At 45.6% G+C, this 21,422-nt stretch overlaps 1 protein-coding gene across 1 annotated transcript in view; it reads left to right on the forward strand.

Moving 5' to 3' along the window:
* The window catches only part of ASPSCR1 (ASPSCR1 tether for SLC2A4, UBX domain containing), an 837,953-nt gene that overhangs the window by 79,464 nt on the left and 737,067 nt on the right, over positions 1–21,422 (forward strand). Inside the window, exons 2-3 of the mRNA XM_085617557.1 lie at positions 14,963–15,018; positions 15,889–16,003. Of these exons, the coding sequence (XP_085473683.1) occupies positions 14,963–15,018; positions 15,889–16,003 (171 nt within the window). The remainder of the gene's footprint in view (positions 1–14,962; positions 15,019–15,888; positions 16,004–21,422) is intronic.

Below are 21,422 nucleotides of genomic sequence, written 5' to 3' on the forward strand. Positions count from 1 at the left end.
GGGTGGTATGAATTGCGATTCGTGGCTGGCTTACCTTGCCTATGGATCACAACTTTTGTGGCGGCGAAGGTCTAGTGGCAGATTGCCCTCATTCCTCACCTCAATTAATATATTAAGGAGATGAGGTCCCAGGGTACTGGCATTTCTTTTATATAACTCTACCGGTATGCGGTTACGGCCTGGTGTCTTATCCGGCTTCAGTTTGGCAGTTGGCGCTTGTACTTCTTGCAGCGTAAGTGCCTCCTCTAGCGTCAAACAGTCGTCGCATGTAAGAGTCAGTACATTTACTGTGGCTAGATATTCCTCTATCCGGTAGGCCACAGCTAACGGTCTAATCCTATAAAGGTCTGCATAGTACCTTGCGAATTCGTCTGCTATCTCCTGGTCTTTGTCGTATAAGATTTGGTTGCCACCCTCTATACTATGGACCAAATGCGTTTCTACCTCCCTCCGACCCAACCAGGCCAACAGTTCACCTGCCTTGTCACTTGTGTTATTTAGATGATGTTGTATTGCCAAAATCTGCTTTTGTGCTTTCTTCTGTGCTAGCATTTGGTACTCTCTTCTTTGAGCCCCGGTCTTACAGAAGATGGCTGAGTCCGCTCCTGCTCCCCGGGTCCCCATCCAGCTTTACTAGTCTTCTTACTATGGGCTCTATTTCCTGGTGTTCCCATGTCTTTTTAGGTGCTATAAAATTCTGTGCTTGGTCTCAGAATACCGTTTTGAAAGCCTTCCAGAGCGTAATAGCCAAGTTCACTGACTCTTGGTTTTCTGCAAAATATAGGTCCGTGTCTGTTTTGAGCTCCATTGAGACTGTCTCATTCCACAGTTCCTAGGCATTTAGCCTTCACAACAAACCTTTACGATGAGGCCGTTTCCTTATCTGTCGCACCTATTTCCCATGCTGGAGCAAATATGTAATACAACCTAGAACCCACCCTGTGCAAGCCAGAAAAATAGGATTATCGACGGTCAGCTGGAAGACCTAGAGTAGTTACAGAGCGCATCAGTGGTGTCTCTCGTTGGGATACTGAGGCCAAGCCTGATCTATCTAGTTCTGGCATCATTACATCTTTAAAGTCTCTCGCTACTATATGGAGGGAAGAGCCTGCTTCTATTAGGATCTCTATAACCTTGCCAAGCATGTGTCATTGCAGACGAAGGGGGTGTAAACACTAATAAAAGTGACATCTTGTCTATCCCACATACCCCCTTGCCACTGCATATGTCCCGTGGAGGTCTATCCAGGATTCTTGGATCTGAAAGGGGGGTGTTTTGCTGACTATTATCGCCACTCCCACAGCAGCCTGTGGTAAATCCTGCATGAGCGCTTAGAGTGTACGCCCCTCTGTTCAAGAATCTACATTGGGAACCCAATAGGTGGGTCTCCTGGACAAGACCACATCTAGCTTGAGTCATTTTATGTAGGTGTCCGAGTACCCTCACTTTCCCTGCATATCCAGTCATTATGGCCGTCCCTCGCCCTTCCGGTGTCTCCACCCCTCTCGTTGATTTATCTTGGTCGTCTTTGACCGTTCTTCTTGATGCATCTCCTGTTTAGTGATGTGCGTATGCCTATTTCACCGCTTGAACATGAATACTTTCCCCTCCAAACACAACAAATGAACGTTATTAACTCATTTCCCTTCACCCCCTCCCTTTTGCCTTCTGCCCCTTGGCGCTCATAACCCCCTGAGTCAACATGACAAAGGTTTTTGCTAATACGGCCTGAAAGGTCTGTTGTCCCTCCCCCAATGACCTAAACTATATTCCCTGCAAATATACCCTTAACTAAACTGGTCACCTCTCTCCCTACACATTCACTCCAGGTGTTCCCTTGCTGTTTTAAAGTTCAAGAGGACTCCTCACTCACACTCACCCCTAGTCACACAGCCTCAACCCACCTACCATGGCTCTCTCACTCTAGATCCCACTACCCAGGCTTGAGGAAGTTAGTCCAAATGGAATAGTGAATAACTACTTGAGCCAATTCTCGCGGGGTGTATTCACTCTTGTGTGCTTTCCCCCCCAGGCTACTATTCTCCACTTGTGTATCATTTAGTGTAACGGTAGGCCACACAATTCACTTCTTCTAGACTATTGTTCACACTCACTGCGCTGTTACCTCACTAGCGCATAGTAATGTTTCCATGATTTCACTCAACCTGTATCTCGTTCTGCCACTCCATCAATCTTCCTTACACTCGTTTCACTTACAACTTACTTGCAGCCCACTTGAGGTCATAGAGCTAGATGTACGACTGTTTTTAGCTGTCGCAAACTGGAAATTGGCCTGTTTGCTACCACTAAAAAGGGTTAGAGCATGCACCAAACCTATTTTGCTAGTCGGTAACCTGTTACCGAATCACAAAATAGGTTTTGTGAGTCGCTATTAGGAAGGGGGGATGACAGGGGCGTCCCTTCCTAATAGTGAGTCGCAAGGGATGTAAGATTGTTGTGTGTCTGCAAATTTCAAATTGGTGGTGAGCCAGTCCCAAACGGGAAGCGAAAATCAAGGGCTGGGCAGAGAAAATGTTTAGGAGCACTGCCTGCTCTTAAGAAAACAAAACTAAAACCTTCATTTTTATGTATTTTTTAAATGGATCCTGTTTTTCTTTAAGGAAAACGGGCTGCATTTCAAAAAATAAAAACCGCTTTATTGAAAAAGAACAATTGATGGATTGAATGCTGAACAATGTCGAACAAGCACCCCTGTACAGAGATCTGGACCCAAATCAATTGTTTTGTTTCTCCCCATGCCATTCATGTTTAAACCCAGCCATATGCAAATCAGTCTTGACCCTGCTCCCCATGGAACAGTCCAGCCTGAACTATCAGGCCAGGTCCTCCCTGGACCGGAAACGAGCATCCTTGGATCGGTTTCAGGGTATCGCCCCCATCAGCCAGGCTAGCTTGACTCCAGTTGCATGGAGAGCACAGGACCCATGTCTGGGCATACCCGTCCCGCTAGGTGTGACAAATGCAAAAAGAACAATTGATGGACAGAATACTGAACAATGTCAAACATTCACCCCGGTACAGAGGTCTGGTATGCCTATATGTGGGTCCCGTGCTCACTGTGCCACTGGATTCAAGCTAGCCTGGCTGATGAGGAGTGATACCCTGAAAACTGTCCCAGGATGCTTGTTTCTGGTCCAGGAAAGACCTGGCTTGGTAGTTCGGTCTGGACTGTTCCCATGAGGAGCAGGGTCAAGACTGATTTGCAAATAGCTGGGTCCAAACTGGGGTGGTGTAGTGGGCAAAAAAAACCCAATGGATTTAACCCAGACCTGTTGACTGGGGGTGAATCTTTGCATTGTTTAGCATTCCGTCCATCATCTGTTCTTTTTGCTTTTATTGAAAAAGCAGTCACTAACGTGATGGTCTGCAGACCCCAGTAGGCCACCATCCCTGTAAGTGCCGGTTTTTCCCAATGGGTTGCAAAATGAGACAGGTCCTTTGCGACCTATTTGGGAATTGCAACCAGTGTCTCAGACACTGTTGTACATCAGTGTTTGCGACTTGCAATTTGCAAGGTGCAAAAAAATGCAAATTGCGAATTGCAAACACTCAGGGTCATAATCTAGCCCTTAGTAAAGCAGGAAATTGGGGAGAGCGGGCAAAGACCTTCTTCACTGACCTCCTTAGTCTCTTGTTTGGTCTCCTACTTGACCTCCATCTCCACACTACTGTGTCCAAAAAATCCTTCGCTCCCCCGTCCACCCCTTCATGTTTCAATGACCCCAGTGTTTTCATGTTCTGTATGTTCTTGTCAATCTTTCAGCGCTCCCGTGTCATGGCTGAATATCTCCTCCTCCCTGTCCTCTCGATGTGTTGGTTCCTCACCATCTATCCGTGGTCGTTGACTGCCCTGACACCGGATTTCCTCCACAGAGTCTGAGGATCTTCCTCCAGTTGTACTATTACCTGTCAACCGACCCAGTGATCTTCCCCTACCTCGTTGAGATCTGTTTTGCTTCTTGGTTGATGAGGACCAGAGTTTCGGCCTGGCTCCCAATTTCTCCCTATCATTGTGAGTTTTTTCTGTGCTGTGTGATGACTTAAGTTGTGGCCATTCCTCAATCCAGCTCCAGGCCTCCTCTAGTGTGGCAAAGAAGTGTTACTTGTCATTGTACAGGACTTCAATTTGGTGGGAGATAGGAGCATGTATTGTAGTCGTATCGACTGTAGTTTTGCTTTCACTGCATCGAACGTCCGTCTTTGTTTCTGTACTTCAAGGGAGTAATCTGGAGAATCTCAATATGGTGGAGGACTCCTGTTTTATTTCACCTAGCTACCTCGCTTCCCTAGGAACCATGTCTCTATCTTGAAAGTTCAATAGACTGGTTGTGATGCCCATTTGGTGGCCACGGGCACCCTATGAGCTCTTTCTATTACAAAGCAACTGGAGAAGTGACTGTCTGTAAAAGTGGACTACAGCCACCTTCCTACAAAAGTCCACCATGTTGGCCCCCTCCACTCTTTCGGGGAACCCCACCAATCTGAGGTTTTGTCATCAACCCTCAAGAGGATGTCTTTGGTCACTAATTTTTACAATTCCTTGGCGTCTTTCCCCATGGATTGAGTCACATCTTCTAGTTCAGAATCTCTCCCGTATGCTTTCGTCACATCCTCCACCACATTACGTAAATCTTGCCTTAGTAGCGACACTTCTGATCTGACTTCTCAAATCCTAGCTTCTAGGGCCGTTATTAACTTTTGGATCGCATTTAATAGGGCTGTGTTATCGTGTATTGTTGGTATGGGTTCTGTGTCTGCTACATTCTTGACCACCTGTGTGTATTTATCTATTTTCACCTGTCTTTGTGGTTCTGGCTCCTTATCTTTCACCACTGTAATGCGTCAGACTCTGCCTCACTGTCTGTCCTACTGGTGGGTTGAATATCTTCTGATCTGGTGTCCTGCTATCGCCAGTGGTCGTTTTGCTCTGACGACCAGAGTCTTATCAGGAGGAGGGGTGGTTGGGTAATCAATACATCCTAGGCTTGTCTGTGGGCCTTATTTGTCTCCGGAACTCTTCAGAGTTGGTTCTCTGACCGCCTCTATAGCATGGTTTGTCTGTGTTTTGCAGTGTATCACAAGCCAAGGTCAGTGCTTCGTCCCAGTCTTTGGTTCTGCACGTCCCTGCTCAGCACTGGTGTGTCTAATTTCTCCTTGGTTTCCTTACTTGTGGGCAGGGTGCGGGGGGGGGGTTTGTTTGTCTCTGCTTCAGCCGTGGATCTCTCGTCGTTTATCTTTCCTTTCCCTCGCTCGAAGGGGCTCTGCTATTATTCCTCTCTTGAGGAGGGAACTCTTTCTCAGGTTTAGCCTCTCTCTGTCGTCTCCAACACCCTGTGTGCAGACTCCTGACCTCGCTATTTCCAATTCTTCTCCCTGCACCGCTACCGTCTGTTGCAAGGACAGCAATCTTATCGGCCAGGTTGCGACTCCTCTCCTTCAATCCCTCTCTGTCTCTAGAGCTCCACCGCTGCCACTTGTGCCTTCTGTGGGAATGCTGGGCATAGCTATGTTGCAGTGATGCCCAACTACGGTCAGCTGCCGTTGTACTCCTGGGTCTTAGTCTCTTCGCTGCTCTTCTCTCTCAGCCCCACACTTCACCTTCTTAGCACCGATCCGCCTCTCAAAGAGGCCAGAGGGGGATGCGAAGAAGGCCTGGGGGTGGGGACTATATTCACTATTGCGTTGCTGTTGTGGATTTCCCTGTGGTCGACACCTCGCCTCAGCTCCCCTCCTCCCGTACCTGTTGGTTCCTCCCTCCTTCAATCTCCCCCAAGTACTTCCCCACACTGAACTGCATCTCAGTGGGCCTGGTAGGGATAGGGGGGGATCAGGAACAGTAGTCTGGCTCCTTGCGTTATCTAGACTACCCAAGGTGCAGCTCCCTGCACTATTTCCTGGCCCCCGGGAGGTGTTTCCAGTTTTTTTCCCTTATGTACCTAGTGTCTTCTGTTTGCAGTTCGGCTGCTCTGCTCGTCTGCCAGTTCGTCCCGGTTTTCCACTCTACGTTGGGTGATTTCCACTCCACTTCATGGATCGCTCAAGACTGCGGTAGGAAGATCTTGGTGGATCGCTCACATTGCCTGCTAGGTTTGCATCCCGTGTAGCCAGTTTCATAGTCACTGTGGATGGCGACCCTCATTTTCATTTGGCTCTGCCCACTCTCTGGAGTGGTCTCTGACTCGACCGCAGCTGTTTCCCGTTTTTTCGCGGGATCTGGGCTGCTCAACTCTTACTCAGGATTAGTATGGGGTGGAGTTGGGGGTCAATGGGCTCGGGGCGATGGGTTTTCAGAAGGATATTGTGAGGTCCTGTCAAAGCTCGGCTGTGAGACGTCTACTCAACTATCTTGTTTTCCATGTCCCCCTTCCGTTTTTTATTGCTAACCTCAGACTTTAGGGTGCGTTATGTGTTTGAGAGAAATATGGGATGCCCAGAGATCCACTGTCCTACATACATTCTACATACTTTAATATGGTACTCTTTGAAAGAACGTTGTTTTTTCTTTTTTTATGCCACCAGTTCCTTTATTTGATTTGGAAGACTTGAGCACTGTAATTTGCATGGCCCAAGTGTTCAGAAAAGCAGATGGTTTGAGATGTTCTAATGTTAATCAAATATGTACAGAATACCTCAAATCTCTTTGAAACTCTGTAGAAAACATGGATAGTGAAATATGTTTTCTTTCGTTGGCATAGTAGCTGCATTTAGTACTATACCATATGAAAATGATCTCCCTGAAATTGCTTTTCCAAGGTGTACGTTACTACTTGTAGCACGTTCTTGGTGTCTACGTTACACGCAGAGAGCAGTTTTAGCTTTATTCTTAAGGAGTATCACAGTACTGAATAGGTATGAGAATATTATTTGTCAGGAAGCTTGGTAAATGTCACAGAATGTTATTTAATTTACTGTTGTATGTGTAGTAGCCTGATGGCTAGCAGTGTGTGGGTGTTAGCACTGAAATATCAGATTCTGCTGCACGATTGAGGGACATCAGTAGAGCTACACATGAGTCTAGGCAATGTGATAGCAGGCACAGTTGCTGCATAGAGCCTCATTAGCATACTGTGAGTGAGTCCAAACACAGGAAAGTCAAGGAGTGCTAATGAACAAGACGCAAGAGTACTGAAAGAGCCATGAATGGGTTTAAGCACTGTGAAATCAGTGTTGCTGCAAACTTTGTGGTACACCAGCTGAGCTGTTTCTGACTGTAAGGTGTGTAGGACGTATGTGCACTGGCAGAATCCTTACAATTTTGCTCAATCTATATTACAAGTATAGGCCACATCTAGGGTGCACAGAAAAACCGTCTTGTCTCTTGGTTGACAAATGGCGGTGGGTTAGGGCAGAGGACGAAATGCATCCACAATCAATGGTTGGTATTCATTGTATTAAGGCCGTCACTACATGGATGAAAGACAGATGCCTCAAGCTCAACTCTGACAAGACCAAAGTTCTCATCCTGGGACCCACCACATCAGCCTGGGGGCCAGATGTGCTGGGCGCTCCCCCCACCAGAGGGACCACACACGCAACTTTGGCATCATACTGGATTCTTCACGCACAAAGGACCGCCAAATCAATGCAGTTTCCTCAGCCTGCTTCCACACTCCCCGCCTGCTCCGAAAGACATTCAGATGGATCTCCACAGAATCCAGAATGACGGTCACCCACAGATTCATCACCAGCAGACTTAACTATGGCAATGCACTCTATGCCGGCGCCACCCAGAAACAGCTCAAGAAACTACAGAATTTTCAAAACGCCACTGCCAGACTGATCCTAGACATCCCCCGCTACAGCCACATCACGCATCACCTCAGACAACTCCACTGGCTCCCATTTAACAAGAGAGTCACCTTCAAGATCCTCACTCACGCCTACAAGGCCCTACACGATGAAGGACCAGCATACCTGAACCACTGCCCTACCTTCCACGTACCCAACAGACAACTCCCATCCTCCCAACTCGCCCTCGCCTCCATCCCCAGGATCAAAAAGACCAGAAACGGAGGAAGATCGTTCTCCTACTTTGCCGCCAAGACTTGCAACACCTGCTCCCGCTCCTCAGACAATCAACGTCACTGATCCCATTCAGGCTCTTGGAATGATCCTCCACCGAGTCCGTCTAGCAGCACCCCCCAGAGCGCCTTGAGACCCTTACGGGTGAGTAGTCGAAGTGTACATGCCGCTTGATTGGTTAATATTGGATACTGGGTGCTACTATGTTGATTTCCAGTTAATTCTTTTCTTGCCAGTCACTGTGATCTAGTTTTATCCCGACAAAGAGGCTGTGTTTAAATCGCCTCATCATTTTAATTGCTCTTTAATAATTACAACACACTTCCAACTATGTATGCAACTACGATGTAGCGTACAATGCAAGCTCAGACAAGATGAGATGCACATCAGTTTGGAAATCATGCTTAGGGGATTAAAGGCAGCTTACCCTTTATGCCCAGCTCCCAGTGAGAGCTGCTCTCCCCTTTCTACTGGAGATTGCCATTGTAAAGATGATAGTGAACGAGGTGGCAACAAGAAGTGACACCATGTGTTTCTGCCTCCTGGGCCCAGCATCTGTGGCTGTGGGGTTAGTGATGGCCGAACCAGGGAATACTTGCACAGTGTCTAGGCTGGTCTTGCATTCCAGAACAGTTTCCTTCATGTAATTGCAGCTTTTTAGGTCTCGCCTAGGCAGCGTGCATGCGTTGCTCTAGGAGATGACCTTTAGAAATTTGTCAGCTCTTTTCAAGCACTCTGCATGTGCTAGCATCAATCTTCCGGGAGTGAGTAGCGGCGCGTGGGCTAATTGAAAACAGATGGCCCACGCGCCGCTGCTCGCTACCGCAAGGTGGATGCCAGCACAAGCTCTAGTGATTGAAAAGAGCTGTTTGCAATTGCCTGCTCTTTTTTTTCCACTGCTGTCTTGCCCTCGCTTTCCCTTCTCAACCTGTTTTATTTAAACTTGTCTTTGTTTATTTTTGTTTCTTACTTGGGTCATTTCATTTTCACTTTCCCTTGTCAACGTGTTTTTTTCTAAGCGCTCAGTTTCTTTTGACAACCTTCTCTGACTGCATCAAGGGTATGCTTTGTAGCTGGGAGGGGGTGCCAACTGCTACCAGCGCTAGTTCACGGCTGATGCATAGTACTGCAGTAAAATGTCACATCTGACATTTGAATCACTGCCTTTGTACAGACAGAGCTGCCGTGTGGTATTTCTAGCTATTGCATTCATATAGATTCTGCCCCGCCTCTCTCCTCTTCCGATAACATTTCTGAGCTGATTCCAGGTAGACTCAAAACTCTTATGTCAAACAAATCTACTCCCAAAACCACGTGATGTGTACTTTATTTACATAAAATGCACATTTGCGAGGTCATTAATGATGTATTTTGGCTGTTGATGTTTATTCTTCATGAACTCAGGTTGTGGTTTGCTCAAAGAGACCGTGTTGTTTAAGGATAAGTGACACGCATTGGTATCAACTGCCAACTCCATCTTTTCTGAATGGATTAGCCAAAGTGTTTTTTCTAACAAATGCTTACAACTTAATTTGTATTGTCACATTGTATATTATTTTTTTTAACTTTTTTTACATAGCGCAAACTGGACCCGAGACATAGGGTATTGGAGCACTGAGCACCAGTCTCGTTACAGAAACACACATTCATTTTTTGTTGTTGTTCGGCACAGGGAGATTAAGTGATGTCCCCAAAATCGCATAATCTTGAGCGTCTCTGCCCAGACTCCAACCCGGTTCCCCTGCTTTGAAGACGACCGCTCTAGCCGCAAGGCTACACCCTCTCCCCAAAACCTGTTTGTAAAATCTTTAGAGAAAAGAAAATCACCACAAGAAAAGGGTGGCAGTTTTCAGCTCAGCAGACGGCTAAATTCTCGAAGCAACTACATGATAATAAAAAAAATGAAAGTTAACTAACAGCGCATGGAAAGCGAGCAACCAACTTGTAAACCGGCCTTCACGAGCAAAGACTTGCTACGCGTTCTTAGTTTCCTTGTAAATAAACAGGAATAACGCTGTGGCGCCGGCACGCAGGTCGATGCTCAGCCATTCCCAGAAAATGATGAGGCAGATGAGCCGCGCCTGGCAATGGTTGTTCTCAAATTAAGTGACCAAAGATGCTTATGAGGAGTGTCACTAGCAACAATGGTGCCCAGCTGCAACTCATTGTAAAGGGCCACATCCACTAATAAGGTTCTTCACGATGCGTATCTATGGCAACCAACATTAGTAAATAGAACCGGGGTGCCCTCTGGTTTACTGATAGATCTGCAACTGTTCCTTTTCATCTACCAATAATCGGATAAAATCATATGATTGGGTTCTTTTCACGTTACTTCTTTGTTTACCGTTTTTTCCCACCTTCGAAAAACGCAGAAAATGACATCATTTAAGGTTTCTAAGAATTGCTCACGTTTTAACGTAGTATATTCCAGTAATGCTGTCTTCCTAATGATCTTTATACACTGTGAACCTTCGTTCTTAGGCTCTACCAGAAGCATTCAATTTCACAACAGCACCTTAATACATAGTTACAAAAATGTAACTAGCATTGGCATAGCCAATAAGTCTCGCCTTTGGGACCTTTTAAGTGTTTAGCCATGCAACAGTTGATGTTGTTGCACCAAGGATATTGTGCTGGATAACTAAACACTTAAAAGGTCCCAAAGGCGAGACTTATTGGCTATGCCAATGCTTGTTTGGATTTCCTGTTAGTGGCACTCTTGATACAGAAATATTTTAACACCTGCTCTGTGTGGACAAAAACTCTGTTAGGGTTCTAGTCACTGCTGGCCTTGAACGGACACGTTGCGCCACATGTTCTTTTTAGGTCTCGCTGGCGTTGCAGCGCGAAGCGCTGCCGCCAACGAGAACTATTGTCGCCCAGATGCCTCTCAAGGGAGACAGACCGGGGCACGCGCAGCGATCGGGGTCTGTGGACGCGCTTCGCGCTTGCGCAGACGCACACGCATACACACAGACACACGCAGACACACGTGCGCGCGCACACACCCCGCTGCTGCCGACCCCCCCTCACCGCATCCGTGGCTGCCTAACGCGCGCGCGCACACACTCCTCGTTTCTTACTTTTGTCTGTTAGCTCTTCGCATGCTAGGATCTGTGATGGTAATAGAAAATACAAGTCCCACAATGCAATACTTAAGTCAAATTAGGTACTGGCTGAATGTCACAGATGACATGTTACACTGCCTTTATTTGTTGTGAGAATATCTGGTGAATTGATTAGCAGGCGTCACTCTTTCTACACCCTTCCTCTGGATTAACACACCTACCCCGTTCCTGCCTCCGGTCATGTTTATACAATTAAATAATATTATCGCAGTTTGTGCTTCCCGCCACCCCAGGTACAGGCTGTGAAACGACGTTGTTACGCAGTGAGTGGCTGACAGCTCATACCCTGAGGGTGCTAGCCTGCCTGTTTCCTCTGGATCTGCTGGGGTGGAAAAATAAATTCTCGCGCCACCCCCCCGGAAAAAGAAATTCTCTGTATAAATGCACGCACTGACTCTCAATAACTATTGCGGATTAGGTCGGCAGTACAGGAAAATGCCCTGTGCTACTTACTGATGATTAGATTGCTACTCAAGAGTGCTGCTATTAAAGTTTGCCAGGTTGCAGGATGCTCCGCTGAAATGTGATGGGCCATTCGAGGATTGAGAGGCCATCTGCAGAGCCTGCTGCGCACACACCTGAGAGATTCTTCTGATGGGGCCAGGCATTACTCAGGTTTACGAGGATTCTCGTCAGCTCATACACCTTGAGAGATTCAGGTTAGACGACATGCAGTGCTCGGCTGAAGTCCCTATATCTCCTCTTTCCGGTCTGTATATGTTTACAATGTATGTTTTTGTGTAATTTGCTGCCATCTTGTCGGGCCTGAAGATGTGATTAATGCAACTTCCTGGCTCACTCTTAGTTCAAATTAGACCTGAAATTTCAAGAGGAAATCGGCGTGATCTTGTTTGGATGAAGGCGAGTGGCGCAACAGACTGCTCCTAATGAGATTTAACTTATTTTAATGGACGACTCTGGCCAAAAAATCTGGCTTGTGAGCATTTCAAATACTTATTGAAGCAGAAATGTATATTTTTTTACATTAGGGTCCTCTCTCAGCCTTTCAGTATCGGTTACTGTGATCACCCCTTTCACACTGCATACAAAGGTTTATAAAGTGACAGTGTGTAACAGCTTTGATATGGGTGCTTCATGATAATTTTAAAGATTATTAAATTTTACTTAGCTAATGCTAATTTACACAAATTTGTTAATGGAAATGCCTGGAGGCTATAACATTTATTTCCACTGGTTGGGGAAGAGCACCATTCCTGGAGGTACTACAATACCTGGTTGAAGCATAGAATGGAAACGTTTGATGTGATCCTTATCAGCTGTTTTCCCGATTTTAATTTATAATGTGTACCGCAGCTCTGTGTGCAAGGATGTGTTTTTTTTAAACCATACTGCTTACGTTTTGTGCGAAAATGTGCTGCATCGCTAAATACTTAAAAGGTCCCAAAGGCGAGACCGATTGCATTGCAAATGCTTGTTAGATCGAGCTTTCCATTGAGTCGTAGATACTTATATATATCGGGTCCAAGTCACACAAAAGTTATTGTGGTTCATACGCGCCTATTATAAATCGCACATTCTTCCAGTCGGAAGGTCTTGCGACATCTCTTGCGCATTGCTATGCTCATAGCTGCAGGGCAAAGTCCTTATTACTTCACGGAAGGTATTTTTTTTTTTTGTACTTGTAGCTTTATATAGCGCGAACTCGGCCCGAAGGTATCCGAGCGCTTTACATGATCACCGGTTACATTATAGACGGACATATTCATTTTTAGGCACAGGGAGATTAAGTGATTTACCCAAAATCACAGGATGCTTGAGCTGGACCGGCAAGACTCGAACCTGATTCACCAGCTTCAAAGTCTGCCGCTCTGACCGTTAAGCCACTTATTTATTTAGGAAGTTGTTTGTTAAAATAACAACACATATCTCCCTCTGGCTTCCTTGAAACACAGAAAAGATGTAGTGCGAGCCCAGTCAATGAAGGGAGGCGTCCTTCGCCGATAGCATTTAAATCCTTGCCTCCGGAAAACCTCTCCGTGTCCTCCGCCCTTTGAGAGGGGAGGAAGGAGGCGGGCGATGGGAAAAATCTCAGACACCACTGTAGTTTTGGTTGTGTTTCAATGCGCATTGATGTTTAAAGAAATAATGTTTGCATATGTATCCCACCCTCAATTATTTGTTTCTGTTCCTTTAGTCGTCGTTCCAGGATTATTGTGTGGGCCTGAGGATGGGGACTACCGTTCTTTAGCACTTTTCGGGTTCACAGGTTCCCTGTTTAGAGAACTGTGGAAGCCCCTCTGTAAATAGCTGATGCCATCCTTGTCTCAGATTTCCCATACACTCTTTGCCCCCCACCGAACCATGGCACTGACTGAACGTCTGTGAGCTTTATGGGTGCCGCCTTCGGTCACAGTTTTTTTTCTTCATTTTATTACTTCCAAACAAAAAATCTGCATTTCAAAAAAGTACGCAGAGGAAAATAAGCTCAGGTATGTACGTGATGGAAAAGACGTGAATAGTCCCCTTTAAACAAAGTCTGTTTTTATTTCCTAGGGTTTTATTAACTTGCTCATATTTAACTGTGGCACTTGTTTTGAAAATGTCATATTTTCTTTGACTGTTTTAGTGAACAGCGAAGAAAGGGAACTTTTCCATAAAATGATGATATCACTGGGCCCAGGGCCCATAGAAATGTACAGTCAATGTGGGTGTTTTCAGTTTTGGTTTATGAAGAAATTATCTGAGACATACAGTTTGCTGGAAACAGCCAGATTTCTCATCAATGCCCACAGTTCAGGAGCCAGAGATTATAGCAGGCTGGGGCTATTGCTCTCACGCTAACCTGGCCCGTGCTGCAGGCTATCCGAGATTCATGATGAGAGGTGTGTGTGGGCTGGGAGTCTTGGTATGGCGGGCCTTCTAATAGTATCTAGTCACATCCGCCATTACCCCTAAAGAGAACATTTAAGTAAATCCTGTCTCTCAGTACTACATACATGCTGTTCCCAGCTGCTAATTGATGTGTACAAATATTACTCTTCGTCCCAAATCCATGCCATGAAGTGTATTTTTTACAACAACAAAACTAAGTGGGCAATCCTCTGTCACAATAAATACACCTTGCGGGTTGGGCGACCACCTCTGTGAAACCCTTCGCAAACACTGGACACTGGCACCCTTAGAGCAACCTTTTGACTTGTGTCCGGAAAAAAACAACAAATGTGACTACATGCAGCAGTAGGGGTCCTTGCCATGAGAGGTAGTTACCCCAGCTTTGTGGATTATAAGCATGAGACAGTCAACGAGCATTGTGAGCCATTTGCAGGTGGTAGGTGCATCTTGTGGGTGCTCTTGGCTGGAGATGGTAGTGGCTTTTGGTAGGGGCCATTAGCATGAGGCGGTCACATCAGATTTTAACATGGAGGGCTTCAGTGGAAGCTTTAATATGGGCAGTTGCATGGAAGGTTCTTGGTCTGTGACGGATGTGGTTGTGGCCCTTGGTGCGATGTTGTTCCTGGCAGTGAATGCGCCTGGCACCAAGCAGATGCGCCTCGCAGTGTGTGCCTTGGGCATCTGGCCCAGCCTTTTATCAGTGACTCACTGGTGAAACCAATGTCATCTGAGCTTATTGTGGCAGAAGAGACTCCTGGCGCAGGTGCACTTCATTGTATGAATCCTGTGAAGTTCTTTCCGGCCAAGGCACTCTATTGTCTGGCCATTCTGTGAAGTGCTGTCCCACCCCATCTCTTTTCTTTTACCTTTATCAGAACTTCTAATTGACAGACAGTCTCAGATCCTGAGTCAGCTTTTGCTCTTTTTGTTTACAGGTGTTGGAGGAAACCTGCAGGAAGCAGAATTTCAACCCGGAGGAGTATGATTTGAAGTAAGAATCTAGATTCTACTGCTGGACTTCCATGAACCCTGAGGTTGGAAATGGGGCCGTCTCTCGTCATGCTGTAGTGGATTACTCAGGGAGAGGATTTGAAATATGTCCTGTCTTCCACAGACATGCATTTGAGAAGAAAGGTGGGGCAGTGAGTGGGCACAGCCAGGGAAGCTGTAGAGGGGAGTAGTCTCCAACAGAAATCACAGAATGGTGGACACCATCAAAACGTAGAATTGGCAGAAGATGTAAAACAGTGGAGTATGCTAGGGAGACACTTGCATTAGCTGTAATATGAGAGCTGCAGAATGGATGGCTCTCAGTAACAGGAGCTCGAAGGCAGAAAGATACCAACATGGGCTGTAGAATTGTATGGCAGAGGGTCAGTCGTATTGACTGTAGAATGTTCATCAGCAGGACTTCAAAAGATGGGCTGTACAGGCAAGGACTTTTGAATGGTGCAGGAGGGCGGTTGGTGACTTGTCGTGAATTGTGGTGGCTGTGCACCACAGGAGTTAGTCATTGGAAAGAGTAGGGGTTGTGTGGATTACCAGTAGGAGCTTTAGAATGAGGTATGTTCGCCAGAGCACAGAATGAGGATGCTACCAGTAGGAGTAGTGCAACTGGGTGGCATGAAGAGTACAGGCGTGGAATACATTAGGTATGGGCCTGTGGGAAATTAGCACTATAACACAAGTTGACACCTGCCAGTAGATGGCATCGTTAGGAGGTGTGTAATGGTGGGGAAAGAGCTTGGCTAGAATTGGAACTTTTACTGTGAGAAGAGATACACAGTGATGTTGCTCATTGATATTCCCCATCATACTGCTGTGGGTATTTGTTAATAACACATTCTGCACTTTTTTGCAGGTTCCAGAGAATGGTACTTGACCTCTCGCTGCAGTGGAGATTCGCCAACCTGCCAAACAATGCCAAACTGGAGATGGTACCTGCATCCCGCGTCCGGGCTGGGCCTACAAACACGGTACACTCCCTTTCTAATGACCGCTTCTCTTCACAGATTCATATAAGATAAGACTGTTCCCCTTCCCCCTCTGATCAGCCCTTCAGCACCCACCCATTTAAGTAACACAAGTAGTACTGGCAGGCACTGTAGACTTTGGCATCTCACAAAAATGAGCATAAGAGGGAAAAAGAACCAGGATGCCCTCCACTCATAAATCTCAAAAACAGGACCTGGTTACATACAAACACATCTATATCAAATGAAAAATGAGCATCACACCTGTTCTTCTATGGTGAAACAAGGCTGACAACATAGTCATGCCCAACCATATGTATTCTTAGGTTCATAAAATTGAAATCAACCCACCTAAAACAGGTTGTTGCAGGGATTCTGCTTATACACAGAACTATGCGTGGAACCCCAGGACCTCAGTGAATTGTGGTGTACCAGAAACTCACCTCAGAACCCAGAACCCAGTATCCGGCTAGCATAAGTGTCCCATTCGTTATCCGAGATTTAGCTCGGCGGTCCCAATGAAAAGACAACCCAGAACAAGCGACTCAGTGTACTCTCCGGAATGGTGGGAATCGGAAATACCTGTTCGTATATTATTCTCACATCAGTCCACAACAAGAATAAACAGAGACACGGTGAAAATAAAAAGAGTTTATTTTATAGACCACGTGTCCTAAGATGCAGTACTTTGGCTAATACAAGCAGACAAATGATTATAATTAAAACCATCAGCATCGTTACAATACCATAGAATATAAAGGGAGTGATCATGTTATAAATGACAGTGGATACTACCACCTTCCCTTTACTAAGAAGCTAATCTTATTATTATGCTAATAAAAGGTCTCTTAGGCTTGAAGGGGGGACCCCATACCTCAAAGATCAGCTTAGTGAAATCACATCACAGGAGCATCAGGAGTCTTCTCGCAGGAAGGCTCGTCTTCGGTCTGAATATTAAACATGATGTCTGCAATATTAAAAGCACCAACTTTCAGGTATTCGCAGCTGCCTGTATGTTATGGCTAAATAGTGAGTCGATCAACCTAGAGTGGAAAACATGCATTGTCTAACGACCCAGACTGTTCTTGTTACACCATGTACAGACCAAGGTCGCTGCGCAGAGCTCGGGATGGTAACAACAGATTGCTCTCATGTGAGGCAAAGCGCGAGGCAGCAGTTTGGTTAAACAATAACATGTAGATGCAGTGTCGTGCGCAAAAGCAGCAAGATGGCTTTCTAACATCTAACGTGGTTATGCTAACTTAACAATGTATGTACGTACTAAGGGATTCCTTACTACATGCCCCCTTGATCGAAGCACTAACCAGCAGGGAAGAAATGAGAGAACGCAGAGTTCAAATTCGACAGAGCAGAACAAGGCGTATTCAAATCGAAACCAAGTATCAGTTCAGAGAAAGTTCGAAAGAAAAAAGAAAAGCAAAAAAAAAAAAACCTCAAAAAGGAAAGGAAAAAAAATGAAAAATGCTGCTTTAGCCAGCAATCCAAAGTCACATGGTAGAAAAAACATAGTGGATGACAGTTCACTCAATCCATGAACGTGTATGCAGCATACGTAGCAACAGCTTCCAACAGAAAATCATTGGCACGGCCACTAAAAGTTTCAGCCATCCAGTTAATCAAAGAAAAGGAACATACATGTTCTTCAATAAGCGGAGCCTCTAGCACCATCAGAGGGCAACCGACGTGTTCTTCCAAATAACTCATATCCAAGAAGTCATAGGCAGCCCTTGCAATGTCCCAATTACCCAGGATTCCATGCGGCGCACCACAGGCCATAATCCGAACACCAGAACAGGTAAACTCGTGAGACACTAAGGGACTCATCAGTCGATCATAATCCGGTACCGGAGACACCATGTTGGTTAAGCACAAATCCAGAGGCCATTCAAAGGGACAATCTAGGCAGTGAAAGACAGGTTGTAGGCAGGTAAAGTAGGAATACCGGAAGGATAATCCATACGCCAGGCTCAAAGTCGCCAATGGCAGCGTACCATAATATTCAAGCATCCTGTCACGAAGAAGATGCAGACGGGGCAGGTTGTCGTGAGGCACAGAAAGTGCAGCCATTTCGTAGTATGAAAAGTAAAAGTAGCACACCTGCCACTAGCGCCAGAATCAGCGGGACACCGCCAAAGACGCTCGAAAAAATAGAATGAAAAAATGCCGGAATCACACCAAAAATAGTTTGGAAGGAGGTCACGAGGCCTGAGCCCACAAGTTTAAAAAAATGAGCCAGGCCAGTTGTTGACGAGGCATTGAAGATTGTTTGGATCAAAGCTCCAAAATGCAGGGGGAGGTCAGTATTCAAAAGCGCCTGTAGCTCAGTGCGCGTATTTGCCACGTGAAGGACAAATGTTTCTCGGGAGGAAGTCAATGGCACCTCTTTTTGAGACAATAGAGCTCTTATTCTGCTCATCTTGTTGAACTCTGCTTTCAAGGTCGGAATCGAAGGCCAGATGGAAACATCCAGCCGCCCATGCGGGGGTGGAAATAGAACATTATTGCAGAAGACTACTCTCTGCGATACAGTTACTATATATGGGATTCCCACTAACATCCCGCAGCAAGCTTCATTATTCAAAATTAAATAACTACCGTTTGCAAGCAGCGTGAAAGATGGCGTAATCACTGGCACTGGGATACCTTTGAGGACGCAGGCCAAATTTGGGGCGTGTACATTGCATGCACCGTGTAACTGAATGTGCCTACATACTACAGAATGATCAGGTGTCGAGGTACACTCCTCACCTTTCAGGTAAACCTCTGTACCGTCTCTTGTACATCTATACGTAAAAGGGAGAGACCAAACCTCATGTAGGAACGCGGTACCCAACTGTTCATATCTACCCAGAGCATAGTGTTTCATGCATGACGTAAACTTAAAAAGCGCGAAAGGGAGCGTGATCAACCCATGTACTAACCACACGGCTGAATTCAATTCCGCCACAGAGAAAGGTAACGGTTCCAATTTTTCAATGTGTAACAATGAATATGTAGCATCTTTCATGGACATGAGCTGCTGCTTTACAGTAAAGTTAAAGGGAAGGAACAATGATGTCGTATTCAGATAGTCCCAGGGGACCTTTCCTGCCTTTAACGTTTGTAATGTCCATGCAAACTGCATAACAGAACGCAACTGGTTTTGACCATGATACAATACAGACATATCATCATGTACAATATCAACAATTGAAGAAACAATATTGTCTAATGTATAAATTCTGGAAGAAAGTGTGTTAATGCTGTTATCTATAACGGCCAAGACCTTTTCCATATTTGCTTGATCAATGGCCCTCAATCTTGAAGCCGCTTCAATTTGCGACAATTTCCATACTTCGTTGTAAATAGCATACGCCCACCTCTTGGATCTGCCACCCACAGGACCTTTAACAAAATCATTCAAATCTATTTTGTCATGTAATTTTGATAAATGAACTTTGACAGATGCCAAGGTGGAATGTCGCAGCCAGGATTGACATAACTTCCCTACAGAGTAGGTAGTTACTGTATGAGAGGACTCAAACCGAGGGTCTATGCGCTGCTGCGTATACCCCGGTTTCAGACCCAGAAAACGACGTTGACAGGCATCTGAACTGCTTTGCCAAATCAACCATCCTTCACTACTAAATTTTGAAAAATTGAAAGATGTTATTAGAGACTAATGACTGCAAAGCAGGAAGGGACAGATCTGTTTGGTTATCCCAATTTGGGTAAGCGCCCAGATCTGGAACAGAGGGGAAATTCAGTTTTTTAGAAGTGGCCAATCCGAAACAGGTGGTCTGGAAGATGGTTGAATTCAAAAACAACATATGATTTGGTACAAGACAGGCACGATGTAAAGCTTCAGTTCCCTGAACCTGCCACGGTTTGGAACCCCAAACCGATTTAAGATCAATAGTAGCCTTCCACAGATCATAACCTTTGATCGACAACTCATCCATAAAGGACTTAGAATATAGTAATTTGGTGTGCGTCAGTCTAACCTTCGAGGCAGACTCCGACATCACTTTAAAATAAAAGGATGCTGGGCTGGAAACACTGAAATCAGTAAAATAAGTATATTTATCAACCAATGTAGGTGAACTGCCTAAAGATGGGGTAGGACAGTGTTCCCACTGGGTAAAATTTACAAAATTTCGAAACGTATTTGCTTTATGCAGGAAGTGATTGCCATAATGTTGAAAACAATACTGTTCTGCATAGTTAGCCGCATTTTCATATAAATCTTCTGCATCAAAAGCGGCATAATATTTCAAATCAGAAAACCGTGCTTCAATGGCATGAACATCCCAATCATCAGAACGGATGTTCTGCTTAACCACATCACCCATAGAAACACGAAATACATTAGGCACATTGATGACCTCAGTAGGACCATGAATTTGGAATTTAACAGCATCCCACGCAATTCCATCCAAAACGGGCCAGGCAGTAATATTCACAAAAGTCTGGTCCCTTTTCATGATGTGGGACGAGGAGTGGGGGGCCAAAGTTCCATCGATAAGTCTAATTATAGATCTCTCTTTGAGATAGTGGCCATTCACCAGACGGAAAAATACTATTACAAATCCAATGGACATAAACAAAAAAATACTTATAAGCACCAGCCAAATGTATGTCCAAGGGGGACTCAAAAAATGTCTTTTGAACCAACTAACAAAAATAGCAATGTTCGAAGGGGAAGTGGAAGGCAATGAGTTAGTGTCAAAGGAGAAACGTGACTGGGTAATCGCCGTAGATTGTAAAACTGGCGATTGACCATTTGTAGGATAAGCATACTCAGTCTCTTCGGGCAGACCACCATCCGGTGGTATTAACAAGGGATCAGTAACTGACTGCATCTCGATGGCAACATCAGACAAGGTGGTAGAAGCAGGAACCAACACTGAATTTCTTTGCATCGTCTGGCATGAAACTGCTGGAGTCCTACTAAGAAGTATCGGCCACTCGCTGAAGTTTGACATTGTCAATAGAGATGTACCTGTTTTCTTTGCGACCAGGAAGTGGAGGTAAAATGACTGTTCTTGTACCCTGCACTCCAAGCACTGGAACCGGTGCACGATAAGAGGGGCCGAACTCCTTCTTGTTCTCCACCTTCTCACGGACCAGGTCTCCAACTCAGGGTAGCCAGCCGACTACCGGAATCTGAAGCTCAGCATCAGATGTGGAGGGCAAGTGTTCCTTCGATAGAGTGTCTCTGGCTTCTTGTAGGGTCTGCAAAACAGCACAGTGATCATCTACGTCAAAGGGTGCGGCCGACGCCGCCATGTCTAGACCATCAAGGTCTGGGACAAACATTCTGATTCCGAAGAGCATCATGTATGGGGTCCGCCCACCCAGAGACCTTCTAGGGAGATTATTAAGTGCACGTTGGACGTTATACAAATGGGCTAGCCAATTC

The sequence above is a fragment of the Triturus cristatus genome, chromosome 7 (genome assembly GCF_964204655.1).
Source record: "Triturus cristatus chromosome 7, aTriCri1.1, whole genome shotgun sequence".
Classification (NCBI taxonomy): Eukaryota; Metazoa; Chordata; class Amphibia; order Caudata; family Salamandridae; genus Triturus; species Triturus cristatus.